The sequence below is a fragment of the Eublepharis macularius genome, chromosome 6 (assembly GCF_028583425.1).
Source record: "Eublepharis macularius isolate TG4126 chromosome 6, MPM_Emac_v1.0, whole genome shotgun sequence".
Lineage (NCBI taxonomy): Eukaryota > Metazoa > Chordata > Lepidosauria > Squamata > Eublepharidae > Eublepharis > Eublepharis macularius.
In genome coordinates, this window is record NC_072795.1 from 102,295,844 (window position 1) to 102,317,450 (window position 21,607).

At 41.2% G+C, this 21,607-nt stretch overlaps 1 protein-coding gene across 1 annotated transcript in view; it reads right to left on the reverse strand.

Moving 5' to 3' along the window:
• Positions 1-1,288: 1,288 nt before the first annotated feature.
• Positions 1,289-21,607, reverse strand: part of TNKS2 (tankyrase 2) — a 49,157-nt gene continuing 28,838 nt past the window's right edge. Inside the window, exons 19-27 of the mRNA XM_054984117.1 lie at positions 20,912-21,161; positions 19,912-19,994; positions 17,631-17,751; positions 9,882-9,979; positions 8,418-8,492; positions 6,721-6,826; positions 5,353-5,539; positions 3,658-3,814; positions 1,289-3,163 (exon numbers count right to left, since the gene is read on the reverse strand). Coding sequence (XP_054840092.1) covers positions 3,101-3,163; positions 3,658-3,814; positions 5,353-5,539; positions 6,721-6,826; positions 8,418-8,492; positions 9,882-9,979; positions 17,631-17,751; positions 19,912-19,994; positions 20,912-21,161 — 1,140 coding nt within the window. The 3' untranslated portion in view covers positions 1,289-3,100. The remainder of the gene's footprint in view (positions 3,164-3,657; positions 3,815-5,352; positions 5,540-6,720; positions 6,827-8,417; positions 8,493-9,881; positions 9,980-17,630; positions 17,752-19,911; positions 19,995-20,911; positions 21,162-21,607) is intronic.

The following is a 21,607-nucleotide window of genomic DNA, read 5'->3' on the forward strand; positions in this document are numbered from 1 at the left end:
GCGACTTGCTCTTGCTCTCAAACTTACAATTTAAAGTTCTCCAGCCGTGAAAGCCTTCGACAATTACAATTTAAACATGGTGAAGTGAGACCAGGGCTGCCAAGAAAGGGATGCAACATTACATGGACAGAATTCTAGCTTCAGGGATCCTTGTTTCCATATGATACTTGGATTAAATTAGGGTGGTAACACTGGCCTGAGAAGAACCCAATTGCAGCTTTCTGGGACCATGGAAAAGTGCTTCCGTTGTGGCTGCACACCGCTGGGTAATGCTTGCACTCAGGGTTATTAATGCTGTGGCTTTCCTAGCTGAGTTCTATTATACTCAGGTTTGAAGCATTTGTTTGCGTATCTTCAGTGATTTGTTCCTCACATTTATTCCACAGAATTCATTCCCTGCCCTGGCTGAACTGAAAAGCAACTTTCTTGCCTCCTATAGCTTTTGGATTGCTATGCAGCCATAAAGATATATTTTCAGTACAATCCTATAAAGAGTTACTCCAGTCTAAGTCTATTGACTTCAGTGGGCTTAGACTGAAGTAACTCACCATAGGATTGCGCTGTTTGGACTTGTCTGTGCGTTTTCTAATCTGCAGAATGTGTCCCATCCCATTCTTCGTCAATCAGCTTTTGAAAAACCTCCAACCTTCTTGCAAAGATCCGAGTCTCCTGTTGTAATCCTTCACAGTGTATGAATTGTTAGGTATGTAGAAAGCATACTTCTAATTGCTATTGAAAACCCCCCCACTATCACTGAGTTCTGACAGACTAGATCATGTCTTTATCAAAGGCAAAATCTCATAACCAAGAACTCACTCAGATGTTAACATGCCAGTATCTGCTGCCCCCTGCTGTAACAGAAAAACTGTACAATTTAACACTGGGACACTATTTTTTCCTTGGGAGTATTCTACAACAACTTCAGATTCTCATGAAAATATGCTGTGTTTGACATACTTTGGGCACTGTGTATATGCCAGTTTCCTAATGGGAAAAAACAATTTCTCTGAAACAGAAGAATCTTAGAGGGAGTGGTGGCAAGCTGTTCTTTTTCATACACCATTCCAAATAACATTTTAGGGAATACTGAAGAAAGTTCCCTTTCTGACCATACATTTAGTCTTGAGGCACCAGCAGTGTGCCCATATTTCATATATAGAGGCTACACTATCAGCATTTGGTACATTGTACACTGCATTTAATTATAAGTTTATAATTTGAATTATTTCCCATAATCTTGCTCAAGAATACTGATATTAATTTGCAGTCATAAAAACATCACACTATGAAAAATGTGTGAATGGTTTATTTAGAGTTGAATGGTATGGAATGTGGTACAATACATTTAAGACACTTCGAGATGTGCAGAACACTAATGGCAGAGGAGGCTAGAATTTCATCTCAAGCCCACATAATCGTAAAACCATTACATTTTCCATCTTCAAAAAGGATGATGCATCATGCAAAATTAAAAACATTCTAACCAACCTTGTGGTACCATTTAAAATGCTACCATACCACAGTAATTTACACCATATTAAATAATCATTCACAAAGAATGAAATACTTTGGCAATGAAACTAATATCTCAGAGCTTCAAATCATAGTAGATTTTGCATGAACATCCGTTCCAGCCATTTGGTAAAGCCAGGGAGTGAAAAATATGCTGCAAAAAAGTACCATACAAATTAAGACCCTTCAGTCTATATTGCTTGCAGCAGCAATTGCATCATCTGGTGGGTTTAATTTTCCACATGATTTTGGAACAATTCATGCACTGACTTCATGTATACTACAATTATGTAAAACATCACTATACGAGCAAGACTAGCAGTCTTGGCAATCTCTCTTTAAACTATAAGGTGATAATGATTCATAATTAAATTATATTATGGATCATAGTTTTATATGCTGAAGAAGCCAATTAAAGTGTAATTTAAAATTAGAATGAAATTATGTATGAATTTATTATATTTACATAACGTCTTTGAAATGATTAGGTAGTTCTAGATGGAACTGAACGAGTAAGGAATGCAAATATTAGGAGGGTGAAGAAGCTGTCAGTGCCTCACAATGCAATACTATGAAAAGTTACTCCACTCGAAGCTCATTAAACTCAACAGGTTCAGACTGGAGTAACTTCACACAGGTTTGCACTGTCAGTGTGGTAACTTTCTATACTGTCCTGTGCCTTAAGTGACTATCATGAGGAATGCACAACTATCATCTGCAGTAAGCTGAACAGCGCTCACAGAAAACTGAGTAACTAGATAGAGCTAACTAAGAATAGAGAGGTGCATGTGAAAATGTTGATCTCACAGTCTCTGTGTTTAATCTTAGGCTGATAAAAGAGAAAATGTATACTACGAAGTATCTTGCCTTCAAACAAAACAAGCTCCCAAAATTTAGCTGCACTGTGGATAGGTACTGCTGTCAATCTATATTTTTAACATCTGGTAGATTTGTTGAGGAACTGCAATGTTCTGCCTGAGTATTCTGGAATGTGCTCTATTTTATGAACAACCAATCAGACCATCTTTATTGTCTCTGAACATTAGGCGCTTCTCCTTCCTTCCTGACAAGACCTGGAATCTCATAAAGTCCTTCAAACTACTATATGTAGTGAAATGCAGATGAGTAATGCAATGATTGCAAGAAGATATGCTGCAATTCTAACTCTCACACATTACAAAACAATGTAAATAAATACCAAGCTAGTAGAAAAGATCTTATTTACAGTTTTACAAATGACTCTGTGTAAATGTAGAGTTTTAAAGAATACCGTATTAGTAAAATGAGTTCCTGTATAGCAATACAGTTTGTTAGATTTCACTGTAATAGTATATAGAAAACATAATTCAAGTTAATAGTTGTTATATAATTTAGTACAGACAAAACCAGTATCACTTGCGATGAGACCTGTTAAAGTGCTGAAAACTGACATTTCTGAAATTGTAGAAAACTTACTATACATTTATTAAAGCTTTACCAAGTCAAAATGTAAGATTTTATTCACATTTTCTACCACAATGCCCATGGGATGGGATATAATTTTTCAGTACACTCTTTACTTTGATCTCTCTGCAAAACATTTGAGGTTTCAAGCTTCTGTGGTGACTTCAGGCTTCACAATCTGGTAAGTAATCAAATATTCAGGATAGGCCTGAAAGACAGGTTAGGTTTATTATATTCTCCAATTTTCAGGCAGATATGACAGAGTTATTACACAGGATAACAATAATTGCTTTAAAAACAACAACAACAACAACAAAACAATAATATTAGATTTATATACTGCCCTTCACGATGAATTAACACCCACTCAGAGTGGTTTACAAAGTTATTATTATCCCCACAACAACAAACACCCTGTGAGGTGGGTGAAGCTGAGACTGACCCAAGGTCACCCAGCTGGCTACAAGTGGAGGAGTGGGGAATCAAACCTGGTTCTCCAGATTAAAGTCCCGCGCTCTATGCCAAACTGGCTCTCTAAGGAAAATGGCTGAGGTACTAATTTTGAACAAGTGAAGAACTCTCTTGAAGTCTTAAAAATCTATTTCCCTCATGGAAAGACAAGATATAAAACCAAAGAAAGCTATGAACAGGCTTGCAAATTGAAAGGAAAATCAAAGTTTTAAAAATAAAAAAATACACTACCTGCTCTCCTCTGTAAATGACATATTCAGCTAAAGCTAGCCCATTTACACTAGGCCGACCAGTTACTGAATGGTGTCCTGGAGGAGAATGAGCCATTTTCATTGCACTGAACTGCAGAAAAGACTTGCCCAATGTAACACGGCAAAACAGCAACTGCCTATATTTAAAAAAAACATTTTATTAATAAATGTGTGACAAAAAAGGAAACCAAAAAAGCAAACAATTTTTAGTGTGCAAATAAATCTTAAGAAAAATGTAGCACTCCTGTTTTTTTAATAAGCCAATGCAAAATTTGACCAAAACACTATGCCCACTTTTTGTACTCACCACCTTCTCAAAGATTCACTATACAATATATATACAGAATTAAGTTTGATCAACATTCAATTCATACTCTGATCACATTCTGCTTAATTATTGTGTGCTGCTCTTTATGGCAACCATTGTATTAGTTCAAAATGTAGCAGCTAGGTTTTTGGCTAGCGTGACTTACAAAGAACAGGTATAAGTTGTAAAAGAACAACGTTTGTTCTCAGACACAATTCAAGTTTTTACCTTTAAAGCTCCAAGCTATCCATTGTTGGGGGGTACTCAAAAGGCAATCTACTCCCACATCAATTTGCCTGGCAATTCAGACCAACATTTAGCATCCTCTCTCTTTGGAATCTGGATGGTTCACAAAGCTGAAATATTCTAGTATTTAATGATGGTTACTGTTATTGCTGATCAATTACTGTACTGACTGTTTTAATTATTTTAGTGGATTTAATTATTTGGTGAAACTATTATAAGATGCGTTGGACAACTGCTTCAAAAGATGACCTTAAGTATATGTGCAAGGGGGACCCAAGGTGGTTTACCTTCTCTTCCATTTATCTTCCCAACAACTCTGTGAGGTATGTTAGGCTGAGAGTGACTGGCCCAAGGTCACCCACAGTTCTTCCGTGGCAGAGCGAAGATACGAGCCTTATTCTCCCAGATCCTAGTCCAACACTCTAAGCACTATACACACTGTCTCTCAATGACAATTTGTAAAAGCGTGACTTACAAGAAAGTGGCTGTAATGCCACCACAGATTTAGGCATGCTTTAGTCTATTGATTTTAGAGGACTTAGGTTTGGACCCAGACAAAATTTTCTGTTAATGGAGGATTTCCACCAATCCTCATGCTGTTCCTGAGGGCCCCTTGTTCACCAGGAGTAGCATTTTAAAGAAAGCACTGGACTGCAGAAGTAAAGAGGAGACATATAAGTTCTGTTTTGCTGACAGAAGTGTCTTCCATTAACAGAAAATTCAGCCTGGATCCAAACCTTCAGTATGTAGCCAAAAGGAGAAAAGCTTTCAGATCATGGGAAATTAATGTTATTAGGCAACACGTCTAATGATTTTAGATTTAACAGCAGCTCATTTGGCAAACACTATTCTTTTGTAGGTAATAGAACACATGGGTGATTTCTCCACTGATAGGTGGGATGGCTATACACTAGTAGCAGAGAAAGAAAACCTAATTTTATTTTATTGCCATGGACTGTTTGCTACACTGAAATGAATGTGTACTGGTTTATACATTTCTTTGTTTATTGATAGCAAAAGCTAAAACAATCATAATGAACAAGGACTGACATCTTTAATTTTGAAGTTTACCAAAGAGTTTCTCTCAATTTTAGAACACTTCACACAAATACTGGAACTTACCTATGACAGACATAACAAGACCTGTCTTTATGAATTGGGCAACCTGTGCCACCGCCAATACCATACACATACTGATTGCTTTTGGAGGAATTCTCAGCAAAATAAATTCCAGCTCCAAACATTCCACCTATGTAGGCATGTCTTTCATCAAAACCTTTATGAATAATTGCATTCACAAAAGGGGAGCCTGTAAGTATATTAAAATACAAAACTTTGTTTTTGCCATTCTTAGTACTGAATATTGTGCCACACTTACTACATTTATACTTATATTCCATCATGAAACTCAAGCTAACATACATGGGTTTCCCAGGAGGCGTTCCATCCATGCACTGTCTAGAACCATAACCACTTATTTTCAGCCAGGTTGTATTACATACCTTGCAGCCACAAAATTTGCCAACCCTTTGAGAAAATACTGTTGTATCAGAAATTTGGTTGGGGGAAAAAAAAAGAGCAAAAAACCCAAAAAAACAAACGACTTCAAGGAACCAAATCTGTGAAAATGTGGCCCAGAATTAGCAGCTTCTTAGCTCTTTTGGTATATTTAGTTTGGCACCAAGACCTAATTGTGCTTAATAATAATGTCACATTAAGACATTGCCTCAGGACTGCATTATATGGGTATGGCCTGACACCAAAATAGGACCAGCAGCTAAGCGATATTCTGGACTGAACTGTGGAGTGGGATGGGGGGAGAGGACCCTGCAGTCACCCAAACTAGCTCATGCCACAGATACCTGCTTTGAGGGTTGACTGATGTGCAACAGGCTGACACTCTGTAGGATGAAAAATGTCTAAGGATGATTCTCAGTTCTGCTACTCCAAGTCAAGCATCCTTAGCTACACAATATTAGGAAGTTTTTGCCAAGCATCTCTGGTTACTGTACTCGGTCCTTTATAACTGTGCTTGTTGGAAACTTTATCCTTTCTCTACTTCTGAAGCCAAAGAAATGCATTGTCTCCACAGCTGTGGCTCTGATGTTGGTGAGGTACACTGTCGAATACAGCCTGCTTGTGATATTCTATAGCATTTTAAAAAGTATACGGCTTTTTAAAACAGACATTTTAGAATATTCTGTGAAAATACTGCCCAGCAGTCTCAAAAATTTTTTGGGGGGGGTTTATATGATAATTTATTTCAACACAGAAAGAAAGGGGGGGGATTATGAGCCCTGATTTAGCCAGAGACCCTTTCATCTTTTAACCAATTTCAATTTCCAATTATATATAATGAAATCAGAGGTTGATGTATTAATTGATCAACCTGTGTGAACTTCTATTCTACTTCTTCCACTCCAAAATAGGAGGCAGACTGAGCAATACACCAAGTCCATGCCATCTAAACACAACATGTGAAGCACTTGCCGTGAAATAACATCCTTTCATTAGCGTGATTATGATTCTCTTCAGAAACTTCTTTCCTCCTGTGAGTGTATCTTTCCCAGAGTTTTTTGTTGCACACTTTTTGTATCTAGAAGAAAAAAATTCATAATTTTCTTTTATTGTCTGACAGTAGCCATTCCAATTATAAGAATCCTTTATATAAATTATCATTCATTTGAAAACACATGCCATCAGGTTTATACTCACTCAAAGATATTAAAAATGGAATAGATATCTGTAACTATTTCAGACACCAAGAAGAAAAGTTCCTTTCCCCACATTCACCACAGTAACTAACATGCCTATATAATCTGTATTAATATTTCCACCCCATTTCCAATCTTTGCTATATCCAATCCACGGAACAGGCTCAATTTTAAGATACCACTGTGCAGATACCACATGATGAACAAATAAGGACTATGTATTGTCGAAGGCTTTCACGGCTGGAGAACGATGGTTGTTGTGGGTTTTCCGGGCTGTACTGCCGTGGTCTTGGCATTGTCAGGAACTACAATGCCAAGACCACGGCAATACAGCCCTGAAAACCCACAACAACCAAATAAGGACTATCATGTATCCGAAACCCAGTGACCACTATACAGTACATACCTACACACTCCCAGGTACCACAACATATGAACTAAGCTGAACAAAGCTGCATTTGTTCTCATTCAGTAGACAGGGACTCATATCTGGAAAATTTCTTAACAGGCTTTATTAAAACAGCAATGCCCACTTACAGAATCAGCAGCTTAATTAACAAAGTCACAGGGATACCCATAAAGTAGTCTTCTATGAGTCCAAAAGATATCTGGAAGTAAACTAGTCATGTGCTTTGGATTGGTTTAAGTTGTTCCGTGCGGACTGAACTCAAAGAGTTGTTGCTGGAGACCACATATCACCAGTGTGTGATTTCTTTTGTGGAGTTCCACCAGATGCAGTCATACCTCCCAAGCTATTCAATCTCTATGTAAAGCCCATAGGAGAAATAATTTGTGGTTTGGAAGTTGGCTGTCATCAATATGCTGACAACACCCAGCTCTATTTTCTGTATCCAGATCACCTGGTGAAGGGGTACAAGTATCAAGCTATTGCCTGACTGTTGTGGTTAAATGGTTAAGAGTGACCAAGCTGAAACTAAACCTTGTTAATATGGTGGCGATGCTGGTTGGGAAGGCCAAGGTCTTGAAGGACACTGTGCTTCTGATGGAGTTCAGCTGACCCTTCCCGATTTAGTTAAGGGCTTAATGGTTATACTAGACCCAATATTACTGCTGGAGAAACAAGTTAATGCTACTGCAAAAAATGCTTTCTTCCATCTTCATTTAGCCTGAAAGATGCTCTCTACTTTGACTTGGCCAACTTGGAACAACGGATCTAGACTAAATTACTGTAATACACTCTATATGGGACTGCTCCTGAAGTCAACTCAGAAACTCCAGTTGGTACAGGATGCTACAGCTTAGTTACAATCAGGAACCAGTATAGGAAAAATGCCACTGTGATGATAAGACTAAAATTCCAAATATTTTTAGTAGTAGTTTAGCATTCCATAATATTTACAAATGTTGTTCCCACAAAGATACACAATTCTTTAAAGGAATAGTACAATATTCCAAAGGAAAGTACAAGGATTGCTGGACTCGCTTATCATGGGCGAGAGATTTGTTTGTTACCTTTAATATGTTGTATCTGTTGAAAACCCCACCAGCATGCCCACCATCTCTGTGCTCTCGAACAGTGCTCTGCATCTGAAGATTAGGGAAGACAACCTCTAATTAAAACATTAAGAAGTGCAATGAGAATCTGCTTAAATTCTCCAAATGCAATTTAGCCACAGCCCATCTATACTACCACAATAACTTTAACTATTTTTCTCCCGCTCATCATGATTCAAACAGCAAGCAGCTGCACAGTGACTGCTTTAAAGCAAACTATGTGAACGTTCAAACACAGTTGGCTATACCGGTTCACATGCATAATCACCAATTCTCAAGGTTGTATAGAGGCTCTTCTATGAGCCGAAACAGACGTGACGAGTTACCTCAATTCAACCTGGGTTTCATTGCCTCAAGGTTTGACGGGAAGTGTAGGCGTCCTTGCAGGTGCATCGCTGCATTTCTCCTTCCCCTGCTTGCAGGGCCCGGAGCTACATAGCCGCACGTGCTCTGCCTCCCCCACCCCCATCGCACTGAGCATCACTTCATCTCCCCCCCCTCGTCTGGCCCAGTCCCTGCAGTTCTGGGCTACGTGGCTTCTGGTGGAGGCCGGGCGAGTGAGGGGGAGATGCAGCATGCTCCGGGAGCCTTTCCTCCCGCTCTCCCAGTGCAGCCCGGTGTCGCTCTGTGGGGGCTGGGCCAGGCAAGGAGGGTGGAGTTGCCTCCCCCCCGTCGCACTGAGCGTCACTTCATCTCCCCTCCCCTCGCCTGGCCCAGCCCCCACAGAGCGACACCGGACTGCACCGGGAGAGCGGGAGGAAAGGCTCCCGGAGCATGCTGCATCATCCCCTCACTCGCCCGGCTTTTTGGAAAATTCTTTTGGAAAACTCCAAAAGAATTGGAAAATTCACAATAATAGCTTATCTTGACACTTTCATGAAACAGTTTTGTCAGTGTGATGCTACCCCAAACATTTCCAAATGAGGAAGAACACTATGGATTAGAGATGGGCACGAACTGGAAAAAAAGCAAACAGTGCAGTTCGTTGCATTTCACAAACCACGAACTTTCACGAACCTGCCCCAGTTCGTGAACTGGTTCGTTTGGTTTGTGAAAACATCACGTCCAGGTCAGCCAATTGTCACTTCCAGGTCAGCAGAAGGTATGCAGGACGTCCATTCTGTTGCCTAGGAAACTGATCGGAAACAGTGACGAACCAAAAAACAAAACAAATGAACCAACCTAAAGTTCATGGTGGTTTGTCAGAAATGGGCTCTGACGAACCGCCGGTTCACAAACCACGAACCGACCTGGTTCGTCATGAACTTTGGTTCGTATTTCAGTTCGTGCCCATCTCTACTGTGGATTTAACAGTGAAGCAGCTAATGCAGCAACATGATACTTAAGTCCATTAATCCATACTAGTACAGTAAAACATCTACTAGAAATATTTTTTCCTAGGAATATGAATCAAATATATACCTCTTCTTCCACTGACTGAAATTCTTTATCATCGGGAGAAAGGTCTATGAGGATTGTTCCACTACCAGAAGTATTCAAAGTTAGGTAGGGATTAAGACCTATGAGTAAAATATAAAACAAACGTAAGCAGCCCAATTTCAAAATCACAAGTTTAGAAGAAATAGCACAGAAATAAAGTGCAGTACTTCTTATGATATCTATGTATCTTGTTTTGAGTTTCTACATTTCAAAAACGTATACAGAGAAAAGACAGAATATTAGTAAAAACAAGAAGGTAAAAAAAATAAGACAATCTCATAGAAAGTTGCATTATTTATAAAAAAAACAGCACAGTATGCCTTGAATGGAACAGAGGAAGAACAATAGATAAATTATCTCAACACAGGACCCTTTACTTTAGAGACTTGGTCAAATAAAGTAATACTCTTTAAAATCTGTAGAGTACATGCAAAAACGGTACATGAAAAACAAACTTGGACATTCAATGCTGCAAAAGAAAACAGGGTTGCACTTGTCTGTAACAGCTGTTCATTGAGTGGGCTTCTGTGCAGTCACACACTGGGACTGGACTGTGTACATGCAGAACAGCCCCGGAAAAGATTTCCAGTGTTTACTGACTATGAGCGCCTTTTTGACCCTTGGCACTTTCCCGCCAAAAGCATCACATGACCAGGAGGAAGGGTGATATTCCCTCAGTTCTCTCCATGCCACCACCAGAGACCGCCCTTCCCCCAGAAACTAAGGTTCTAGAGAGTTCATTGCGGGGCAGGAAGGAGGAGGGAGGGATGTGTGCCTGAACAGAAGGCCACTCAATGAACAACAGTTACAGGTAAGTGCAACCTGTTTTCATCTTCACGGTTTCTGTGCAGTTCCACAATGGAAGTAGCAAGCTGAAGGAGGCCAGTGTGAAGCTTTCAAAGAGAAACACCTTAACAACAAAGAGAAACACCTTAACAACAGGAGCACCTCAACATTTGCCCAGGGGTGCGTCTAAAGAAGCTGTGACTTCTCTAAAAATGTCTCTTCCAAAGGACAAGGAGGAGGAATGTGGCAAGGAAAAACTGCTCGAGGGGGAGGGAGGAAGCAGTGCTAGGTAAAGGGCACTGAACTGTCATGCACTTAAGGGAGAGCGTGATAGCCTCTACAATCGAAAAAGGAATGCTTGTGTGAGGATTGTCGTAGGCCAGCCTTGGCTGGGCTCTCTACCTGCTAGTGATTCCTCCTCAGAGGATGAGGGGCTGGAAGAGCCAGTGGAGCCAGCAGAAACACCCCCCCCCCACAGTCCCTGAAGAGCCATCCAGCGACCAGCAACCAGGTTCCTCGGTGCAAGCTTGAGAGGGAGAGGTCATACAGAGAGGAGGAGGAACCGGCGCTTCGGAGATCCAAGCCTCTCGAGCTGGCGGAAAAGCGGCAGGCTCAAGCGCAGGAGGCTGTTTGGGAACGGCAAAGGAGCGCGTGCCTGCAGGCGCAGTGACAGACAGAGCTGGACGCCGAGGGCGAGGTAAGGCAATCAAGTGAAGGAGAAACACCTGGCCCTCACCCTCTTACGCTGTCCTGAGCACATAAGGAGAATGCTGGGAAGGGGCCCAGTGTGGGAGCAACGTTGTTCACCACTCCTTGCGCCCAGCAGCTCGGCTTCTGGAAGCTTCACCTCTGCCTTGTACCCTGCTCTCGCTTGGATAGACCTGCTGTTTCCTGACTCTGGCTTTGTCCTCAACCACTCGTTGCTTGTCTCCGTGTTTGACTGACGACTCGGCTTTCTGACCTCGGCTTGGCTTTCTGATTTTCATTTGCTCGCTCCACTGATGGACTGACTTTCTGGCTCTCGACCTCGGTGTGTCTTGGACTCTCGCTCGCTCTCTCCCTTGCCCAGCCCTACTCGTGACAAGGATACTGCCAAGTCTCTCTTAGATCCTGAATGACTAATACAACTGATAGAATTGTGCAACATGAGGGCTGAAAGCCAACCCGACAGGGAATCCCGGCCAGGGCACTGGAAACATTAATGTTGTGGAACTCTATAAATCAAAGGGCATAGGTTAGAACCCACAATGTCCTTATTCCACTGGTGAAAGTGCTATACGCTAAAATGAAGCACCAGGGAGCTGCAAAAAATTAATGTCTTTGGAAGCCCAATAGAATGTCTTTGGAAATCCAATAAAGAAGAGGAAAGTTTAGAGCGTATGAGTCCCAAACATAATCAATAGCACAAGAAGCAGGGTCCAAGCCCTGCTATAGCCTCAGTAGACTCTTACCCACTTAAGAGGTACAAGATATACAGTTTTCAAGAAGCAGCAGTTGCCACTAAGAAAAAAATCTGAGACTACTGCTATAGTGCAGGAAAAGGAGCTGTCCAAAGCTGCTGAAATTATCAGTGGGAGTGTGAACACAGCAGATCCACACTAGAATGAAAACAGTGGAGCAGGCATGATGAGGCTAAAGAAAAGATGGACAATATGAACAATAAATTAACCTTGTGCTGCTAGCAGAACAATCTGTGCAGCAAAAACAATTTGAGAATAAATATAAAAAACAGATTGCCTTCCCAATAGATTAGCAAGGGCATTCCTGAAAGACAAGGGTCCCTGGAAGTAAAGGAGCAAACAAAAGGGCAGGGGATCTGTGTGTGGCACTGTATGGGAAGGACAAATAGCCCATGCCTCCAATCAGAGTTTTTAGGACTTGGTGCCAGTTAGCTAAGGAAGACAGAATTGCAATGCACTGCAATGATGTGGAGACAAAAAAAGTAAGATGTGTCTAGTACTCTAGGGGAAAATAACAGCAGTATAACAAAGTCATTTTGAAGAAGACAAGGAGCTATTTGGAGACATCCTTGTAGCAGGATCCCACAGGTCAGAGGAGGCCCCTGAGATGGCCCTCTCAGAGGCACAGCATCTCAATAGTGCCCTGGGAAGAACAGAGCAGGGGTGTGCAACAAAAAAAGATTTGCGTTTCTTGCTTCAGAATTTCTGAAGCAGGAAAAAGTCAGAAATAAGCGATTTCACTCGCTTCGGTATTGTCATGTATGCCAGCATCCATGCCACTGCTGTATTCTGCATCCCATGCCATTATTGTGTTCTGCAAGCCATTATTCTACATTTTATACTGAGAGTGATATAAGCATCCATGCCATCATTGTGTTGTACATCTTACACTACATCTTAAACTCATACTGATATAATGCCAAAGTTCAATACTGTATCTTATGCATTTTATATAAGTCATCTGAAGGTGTCCAAACTACTAATACTAATTTCTAGAGGAGCCAGCAGCCTCTTTGTTATCTCTAAGAAATATGCACTTTTGCTTCTGAGTGGCCTTGGGCTGAAGCTGCAGCTGTGTATTAAAATGTATCTTTTCACAGGAGGGAATGATTCCACTCTGTACTTTGTCTAGACTAAACTGCTTTGTTCCCATGTAACTTTTGGGCTTTTGTGCCTGAATGCAAAGGGGCAGGAGAACGTCCCCCTATATCAGTAATCCTATTGTTTGACTAATTACTTCCGCCAACTTCTACCTATGAGTGCATACCTGAACTGAATAGATCTCTAAATAAAAGTTTCTTCAACCAATGCACCTGCTTGCTTGCTGTGAGGGATTTGGCCAGGGACTGACACCCTAGGATTGACAGGTATGCTCTGTAAAGATTTGGAGCACACCGAAAAGCCACCCAGCCACTTATTTCACCCGATGGGAGGAGGATAATGGGGTTCCCTCCTCCCCCTCCCATTGGGTGAAATAAGCCACACGGGTGGTTTAAAGCTGCTTTAAACTGGGTGACGCTCTGGTTTACCAGAAGTGGGTGCTTTAAATTTTCTTCAGCTGAGAGGCAGAGCTTCCGTGCCAGCCAGCTGAAGTAGCCCTGTGGGAAGCTCCTGTTTCCATGCTGCTTGCAAGCAAGCGACACAGAAGCGGGCGATTTAAATTGCCTTGAGCTTGCAGGCAGGTAAGTTCCCGCCTGTCAGCTGAAGCCAGCCCTGCAGGGGAATGCCTAGTTCTGTGCTTCTTCCAAGTGAGTGACACAGAAGTGGGCACATTAAACTGCCTTCACTTGGCAGGTAGAGGAGTGCCCTCCACCAGCTGAAGCAAGCCCCAGGAAGCACCCGGTTCCATACCGCTTGCAAGCGAACAACATGGAAGCAGGTGCTTTAAACTGCCTTTGGCTGGCAGCCAGGGGAGCGCCCCCACCTGTCAGCTGAAGCAAGCCCTGGGAAGCACCTTGCTCCGTGCCGCTAGGAAGCAAGCAACATGGAAATGGGTGCTTTAAACTTGCTTAAGATGACAGGTGGGGCAGCCCCCTGCCTGTCAGCTGAAGCAAATGGGCTGCTCTTGCTTGACCTGAAGCTTTCCAAAATAATCCAAATCGCTTCAGAAAGCTTTGATTTGGTTTTTACAAACTGGGCCCACCCATGCTGGGCCAGATTCGGAAATCCTGAATCTTTACAAATCGGGCCTGATTCAGGTGTTTATTCTGAATCATTATCACTAATCCCACACCCCTAGAATAGAGAGCTGAAAAAACAAGAATGGTGCACATATGCTCTCCAAGGAAAGAAGAAAACAAATCTGAGTAATTCCTTAAAGAGTGAAACTTAAAACCAAACACCAAATTCTGCCAACGTATCACATACAGGTATGTAAGAACACAGAAGTGCCAATTATTAAAGTGAAAAAGCTGAACAATCTTAGTAAAATGTGGATCAACTAAGAAAAGTCAAAGGAATACTTTTTCAACATCTAGGACAGAAAAGGGGGCTGCTGTGGAAAGGGTCAATAATCAACCATCAACAGAGCAGAGGAGGCATAGAAAAATCCCTATATCGCAGCCTCATGTGGGATACCCTAGTTATTATGCATTTTATAAACAGCCAAGGTGTTGGAATTCTGCCACTAGCAGTCTGCTGCACTCCCAACAAAAGAGGGACTCTCTGTAGGAAGGGTAGAGATATATTTGAATAAGACAGCCAAATAAAAATATAAAGACTACAACACACAAAATTTGATGACCTGAACGTAAAATATACTTTTCCATCTGTCCTCCTTAACAAGTAAGGTACCTTCACAAATAATACCCTTTTTATGTCTCAGAAGGAATACTGTCCAGAATAGTTCAATTAATAGGACAGGCAACCTCCCCTCACAGGAGAGGTGGGGAAGACCTTGAGTCAGGATACTAGAATATGGAGCAGCTCTAGACCAGGTTTTACTCATGTCTGTGTCAGCTGGCTGAAAGTTTACAAATGAAGGCCTCTGTTAGGCCTTGTGTTCTTTCCTTTGTTTCTGTGGAATAAAGTTACTCTGTGATGACTAAAAGAGACCCTTTGCACACTCCTAAATGACTGCTGAATCTTATAGCAATGAGATTGAGAATGTTGGTGAAAGCTAGTAGCTTTTCTTGATAAGAAAATGAGCGTGTGGGCATACATTGAATTGACAGGAAAAACCTGTCCACAAAAAGCATTAGGTTTAGAGGTGCAGACTTACCAATAGAGGTGTGCAACAACGACAACAAAAACTGGGAAATCTGGATCCAAGTTTTATTCAGGATTCCTGAAATCTGGGAAAGATTATCTGATCCATTTAAGACTGATCAGAAAATCCCTGATTTATTCAGCTAATATTCCCTATTGGGAAAACTATGTGGGGGCTATCCAGGGTGGTCAGGGTGTGTGTGTGTCATTTTTCAACTGAACTCCACCAAATTTGCAGAGAACCTACTCTTGACTGTCCCCTAAAGACCCTCCCCCCTCAAAGTTCAGGGATACTGGACCCCGGGGTCCATTCTATGGGCCCCTGAAGAAAGTGCCACCAGCCACTCTCTATTGTTTCCTATGGGGAAAACATTTCCAAGCAGACTGTCAAGCAAAAACACAGAGGGGCAATGTTGACAGTGGCCAAAGACACACTCCCAAATGCTAGAGGCCCAATGGAACCAAACTGAAGCAAAGGAATGGACAGAATCCCCTCAGAACCAAAGTGTATCAAGGGGACCAACATCAAACTAGAGAATCATGTAAAAATAGAGGATTCCACCCAAACCAAACTGAAGCAAGGGACACACTTGCATCTTAGCCCAATTGAACCAAAAGCCAAGCAGACAAGGAGAGCTCCTGCATGGACTGGCTACTCACTCCCCCTTCCCTGCCTCACTCCCCCTCCTTCTGCCTCCTGCCTACCCCTCCCTCCTCTCTTGGAAAAAGAAGCAGAAGCAGCCAGCCAGAGGTTGAAGCCTCATTTCCCAGATTTACATGGATTTAGCTGGGGGGGGGTCTAGATCTGGGTTCCCAGATGGGATCCTGGATTCTCTTATTTGATTTGGGAAAGCCAGATTTAGCCTAATCAGCAAAAATCAGGCTTTTTTCCTGAATCCAGATTGCACAATCCTATTTATCATCTCTGTTAAAACAGAAGCAGCTGAGGAGCCCCAAACATTACATGAATAGTTCCCAGGCTGCTACATCGCTGTGTTAGCTCTATTAAATCTTGCCTCTAAGCTCCTCACCTCGGAACCAAGGGCGGCCTGGGAGGAGGAGGGATTCCTTGAGTCAGGAAGGCATATTTCCAAAGGCCTTAGGAAAAAGCCTTGCAGCTTCAGATCCGAGGGCTTTGTTAAACTACACCTCCAGGTACCTCCCCCTCAGAGTCAACTCAGCCAAAGAACTGCAGGGGCCTTTATTCAGACAGCCATGCAGGCAAAACCTTTGGGAAAAGAGCCTCAGAACCAATGGCTCTGTCCATCCACACCCTCAGGCCAGAGATGGGCAAGTGCCTTTAATCAGGCTGATGCGCAGCTACAGCCTTGGCCAAAGAGCCATTGTGAGGAGGCTCTGATACAGCAGGCAGTTCTATCTTGTAATCCTCAGGTACATAAGGCAATACAAAATTGAAGTCTTCCAGAGTCATTTTAAAGGCATGGTCAACACAATTTTGAAGAAGGACCTCTTGAGCCATAACAATGAAGGGAAAAACAGAAGTTTTTCTTCTTTATACATATGGTTTTATTCTTAACTAAAATAGCTACGGATGGTAAAAAACTTAAGATAATTAAGTCTCCCTAGACTCAATGATGAAGTGAAAAAAAAGCAGAGAAAAGCAATGGAGATCCTCTCTCTGTGGCAGCAAAATGAACTGAGCGAATAGCACCTCTTTTCCTGGTTTTGGCGGGAAAAGAGCCAAGGGAAGGAAGGGCACTCCAAGTCTTCTAGAAAATACTAGAAATCTTTTTTGCAGCTGGCCTGTGCATATGTAGCCCCAGAGTGGGACTGCACAGAAACCACAAAGATGAACCATGAGCTTCTGAATACTGTGGGAAAGAACATTGTGTTTTAGTGCTTTATAAAATCCCAGAAAACATCTGTAACGCTACTGAAGACTATCTGCTGCTGGAAAACAGCCTCTACTTGATAAACAAGGAGCACTTCCTTCCTTGATTTTACTCAGCAGGCAAAATTTCTTATAGAATCTTTAGCAATCCCTCCAAAGAAGACTGTCTGATACATCGGACTAACAGAATTGTACTGCAGGTCAGTTTTTGACCAGGGTTTTAAGAGTATTACAGGTAAACCATTAAGAGTTGATAATGCAATGAAGAAAAAAGGCATCAGTACAGTTACTTTATACGTGTTTTCTCTTGATTTAATTTGAGAATGAAGAAAAAGTGCTCTCTTAGTGTTTATCCAGTAAACTGAAGCTTTCAACTGTATCTATGTTAAAACATCTGATTATAAACAAGTTTACACTATAACATACCTTGCTGTCCTGAGATTAATCTTTCAACTCCTTTAATTATTTTGTGTCTATGTCCATAAGCATTAATTCCAATTTCCTTTAATTCTTTGTGCCCCATTTCAACCAGTACATCCAACGTTATCTAAAAAGAATAACAGCGTATATGAAGTGTGATATATAAAAGCCATACTGCTATACAGATCTTTAACATGAAGAAAACTCACCAGGACTACCAACTCTTACTTAAGAAATTCCTGGGTAGTGCCTGGGATAGGAATTCAAATGAAACAAACAGAGAGGAAACCCCCACCAGGGTAAACATATAATAATAGCTCAAAATGTTTCAAAAGTTATAAATTCAATTCTCTTAAAGTGACAGTGTACAGCTATAAAGTGCAGGGATGTGAAGTCACATCCTGTGTCAGCACATCCTGATCAAAGGTCAGCTGCTTCAACTCCTCTCCTTCCTATGAGGTCACTTCCTTGCACCAAATCCAAATTTTAAATATTACTTGCCTCATATCACCTACCCGATTTTTCTCCTACCTTACTTAACTTTGAGGCTTCTGTATGCATGTCTTCTTTATGTCATACTAATCTTTGATCCTAAATATTTGTGCTGGTATAACTTGCTGTTATCGTTATGCGAGAGTCATCCTTAAAAAAAAAACCCTCTCGAAATCCACTGTTTTCAGCATTAAGGAGAAAAATCCACTCTGAAGGCCTATAGGAGGATGTCTGCGTCTAGCCTTTAGAGTGTTTACAGCTTCTTCTAGTCTCAGTGTACAGTATACTGTACTGAGTTGCTATGAAATATCACAGGTGACATGGAAGTCATACATTATGTAACTTCTGTAGCCACTTCAAGACTTCTGTTTTTCTTTGACTCCATGATATACCAGTGCCTTCTCTCCAAAGCTGCCATTCTGTCTAGGACAATGGATGTCTATAGTTTAGAGATCAGTCATAATTCTGGGAGAGCTCCAAGCCCCCAGTGAGGCTGGTAACCTTAAAATGTACTCTCTTCCAAGATTAAATGCAGAGTAGAGATGGGCACGAACTGCAAGACGAACTAAAGTTCGTCACCCACCGGGCCAGTTCGTTTGGTTCGTGTTAAACCCCAATACCTCTTCCAACCTCCAGATCAGCTGCTTGTTGGGGATCTCCCTGACAAGCAGCTGATCCAAGCCTGTGGGGTGAAATACCCCTTTCTGTGCCTCTGCAAAGGGGCAGGGAAAGGGCCATTTCAACCCCCGGATCAGCTGCTTGGCGGGGATCTCCCCGCCATCTGCAGGGGTGAAATGCCCCTTTCCCTGCTGCTTCGCAGTGGCAGGGAAAGGGACATTCCACCGCCAGATCAGCTGCTTGTTGGGGATCTCCCTGACAAGCAGCTGATCCAAGTCTGTGGAGGTGAAATGCCCCTTTCTGTGCCTCTGTGAAGTGGCACGAAAAGGGGCATTTTCAACCCCTCAGACCAGCTGCTTGGCAGGGATCTCCCCGCCAAGCAGCTGATCCAAGCTGGCAGGAATGAAATGCCCCTTTCTGTGCCGCTTCACAGCAGCACGGAAAGGGGCATTTAAATCCCATGAACCACTAATGGGTTCACAAACTGGGGCAAGTTCGTGAAAGTTTGTGGTTTGTGAAATGGGATGAACCATGAACCAAACGGTTCGGTTTTCCCCCAGCTCATGCCCACCTCTAATGTAGAGAGGAAAAGCCCTTCAGAAGCACAAGTACATTGTAATTTTCTCTTCAAGCTTATAGGTTTTTGCCTTCCACTGCCCGTTTTTTGAAATTATTTTACTTTAAGTAACAGTTACATTTTTAAGACTGTCTGCATTAAGTGTTCTCATATAGCTCAGGCTTAACATGGTAAAAAAATCATTGGGCTGTATACTACAACTCTGTTCCACTAACATGAGCTTTCTTCTGGCTGAGACTCAAGGTGAATTAGAATATTTAAGCAACAATGCAGTAACAAGTATTAAAGACAAGACATACCATAAACAATGCAAAACTAGATTACAAACAATGTGTAAAAACAAGGAAATAGACAAATACTGCAACATACAACTTCAACCCTATTCCCTTTTGGAAAGCTGCCTTCTGAGTAAATTCCATTTTAGTACAACGCTATTTCGATTAGTGGAATGGAGTTGTAAGATTCAACCAATTGTCCTTCCTAGTATGAATGGTCCTTCCACAAAATCCTTATTATAGGTCTTCTTCCCAATTTGAAATGCATATTTTTCATTTGACTTTTGTTACCCCTGAAGATTCCAGTTCAATACAGCTTACTTACTTGCTCTCTTTCAAATACATCAATCAAATGATCAAGTCCAAGATTTCTTACAAATTGATTAATGCTGAAATCTACACCTGAAACTGATCGGGAAAGCATATATTAGCAGCATATGGACTGAAACAACCTTTTTTGATCCTACTTTGGCATTATTTTAAATAGAAACAATCCTGTCTGACAGTACCTTGAACACAATGCTTTTTGTAAAGAAACAGCTTGAAAGCAGCTGACCTTACATTCTGTATACAAATCAGACATTTACCTATACTTATTTTTAGAACTCTGGGTCAGGTTCCATGATCTGTGCATGCATCACTGGACCCAACTCATTATTTTAACATTTTATTGTTTACATAGGAAAAACAAGTTCTAAAAATTTATTTCAAAAACAGTGACAGGTACAGTTTGAAAAATATCACCGGAAAAAAAAACAGGAGAGGCTGCAAGAAGAAAAGGAAGGAAAACCCAAAAGAAGAACAAAAGACTCCAAATGAAACTCAGAAATGAAAAGTTATTTTAATATAAAACCCCAGACATTTCTGATTTTTCCCTTTGATTAGAATACATTTTCATTTCTAAACAGCAGTTTGAAACTTTGCCTTTTCTTTGCTGTCAGATAAATCTTTCAGTAACTTTAAATACCTAACCATCTTTCACATTCAAATCACTTTTCTACACCACTAACAATCATATGGTCCAGAACAAAATTATAGATTTGAAGCATAAGTGATTAGATAGATACTAAAGAGATGCCATTTTAAACATTTATACTTATCTAGGGGTTGATCACACATGAAGTATATCACTCGAAGAAAGAGACTGTCAAAACTATCACTATTTAAACATTGTTACAGGTATCTGTCTCTGAAGTATTCCACTTCATTCAATGTCACTTGATGGTACCGCACTGAGTGCCAATGAATGTTTGAAGTCGCCATAGTTTTTAAATAATTATACCCCTATAAGAATAAGCTGATTCAGAACCAGGATCATGACTCACCTTCCTTCGACTCTAAGCCAGCAGCCCCCTCAGGTCCATTTGTACTAACAACTGAGAGTTCAGAAAAGCTACCAGACAAGTTATCAAGGCTACTGGCAGCTGACAGATTAGAAGGACTGGATGGAACAGGAGAAAGCGAATCAGCTGAAGATCCCGTGTTCTGAGTTACATTTATAACCTGAGGTTTGTAACAAGACGGCAAGGCAGAAGGAGGCATGGCAGCTGTCAATAATGCGCTAACATCATCTGCCTGAGAATTAAAAGAATTAGTAGATAATTAAACATTTACACATGATACAGAGCAAAAATAAATTAAGAATTTTACATACATGCATGAATACAATAGTGTCTTTTAACAGAGCTATTCTGATTAAAAAGGAACCTAGAATTTAAAGATGATAAATATTTTTATAAAGTATATTATCATTGCTCAGATCCAGAGGTTCCTTGTGTATAATCACTCCAATGCAAGGAGAGGTGGGAAGTGCAGTATAGTAATCTATGTTTTGCCTACTGATGCGGAAGATTCAAGTTAAAATCTGCAGACTGCCATATATCTTTAGGCACGTCCTGCACAAATCATTGGTGTGCAGCATAACCCATCCCAGAGCTCTGCTGAGAGTATAAATATAAACACTTTTTAAGCATGCTACAAGATTATATAACAGGTTGTTGATCATCATGTGCAGAATTCTA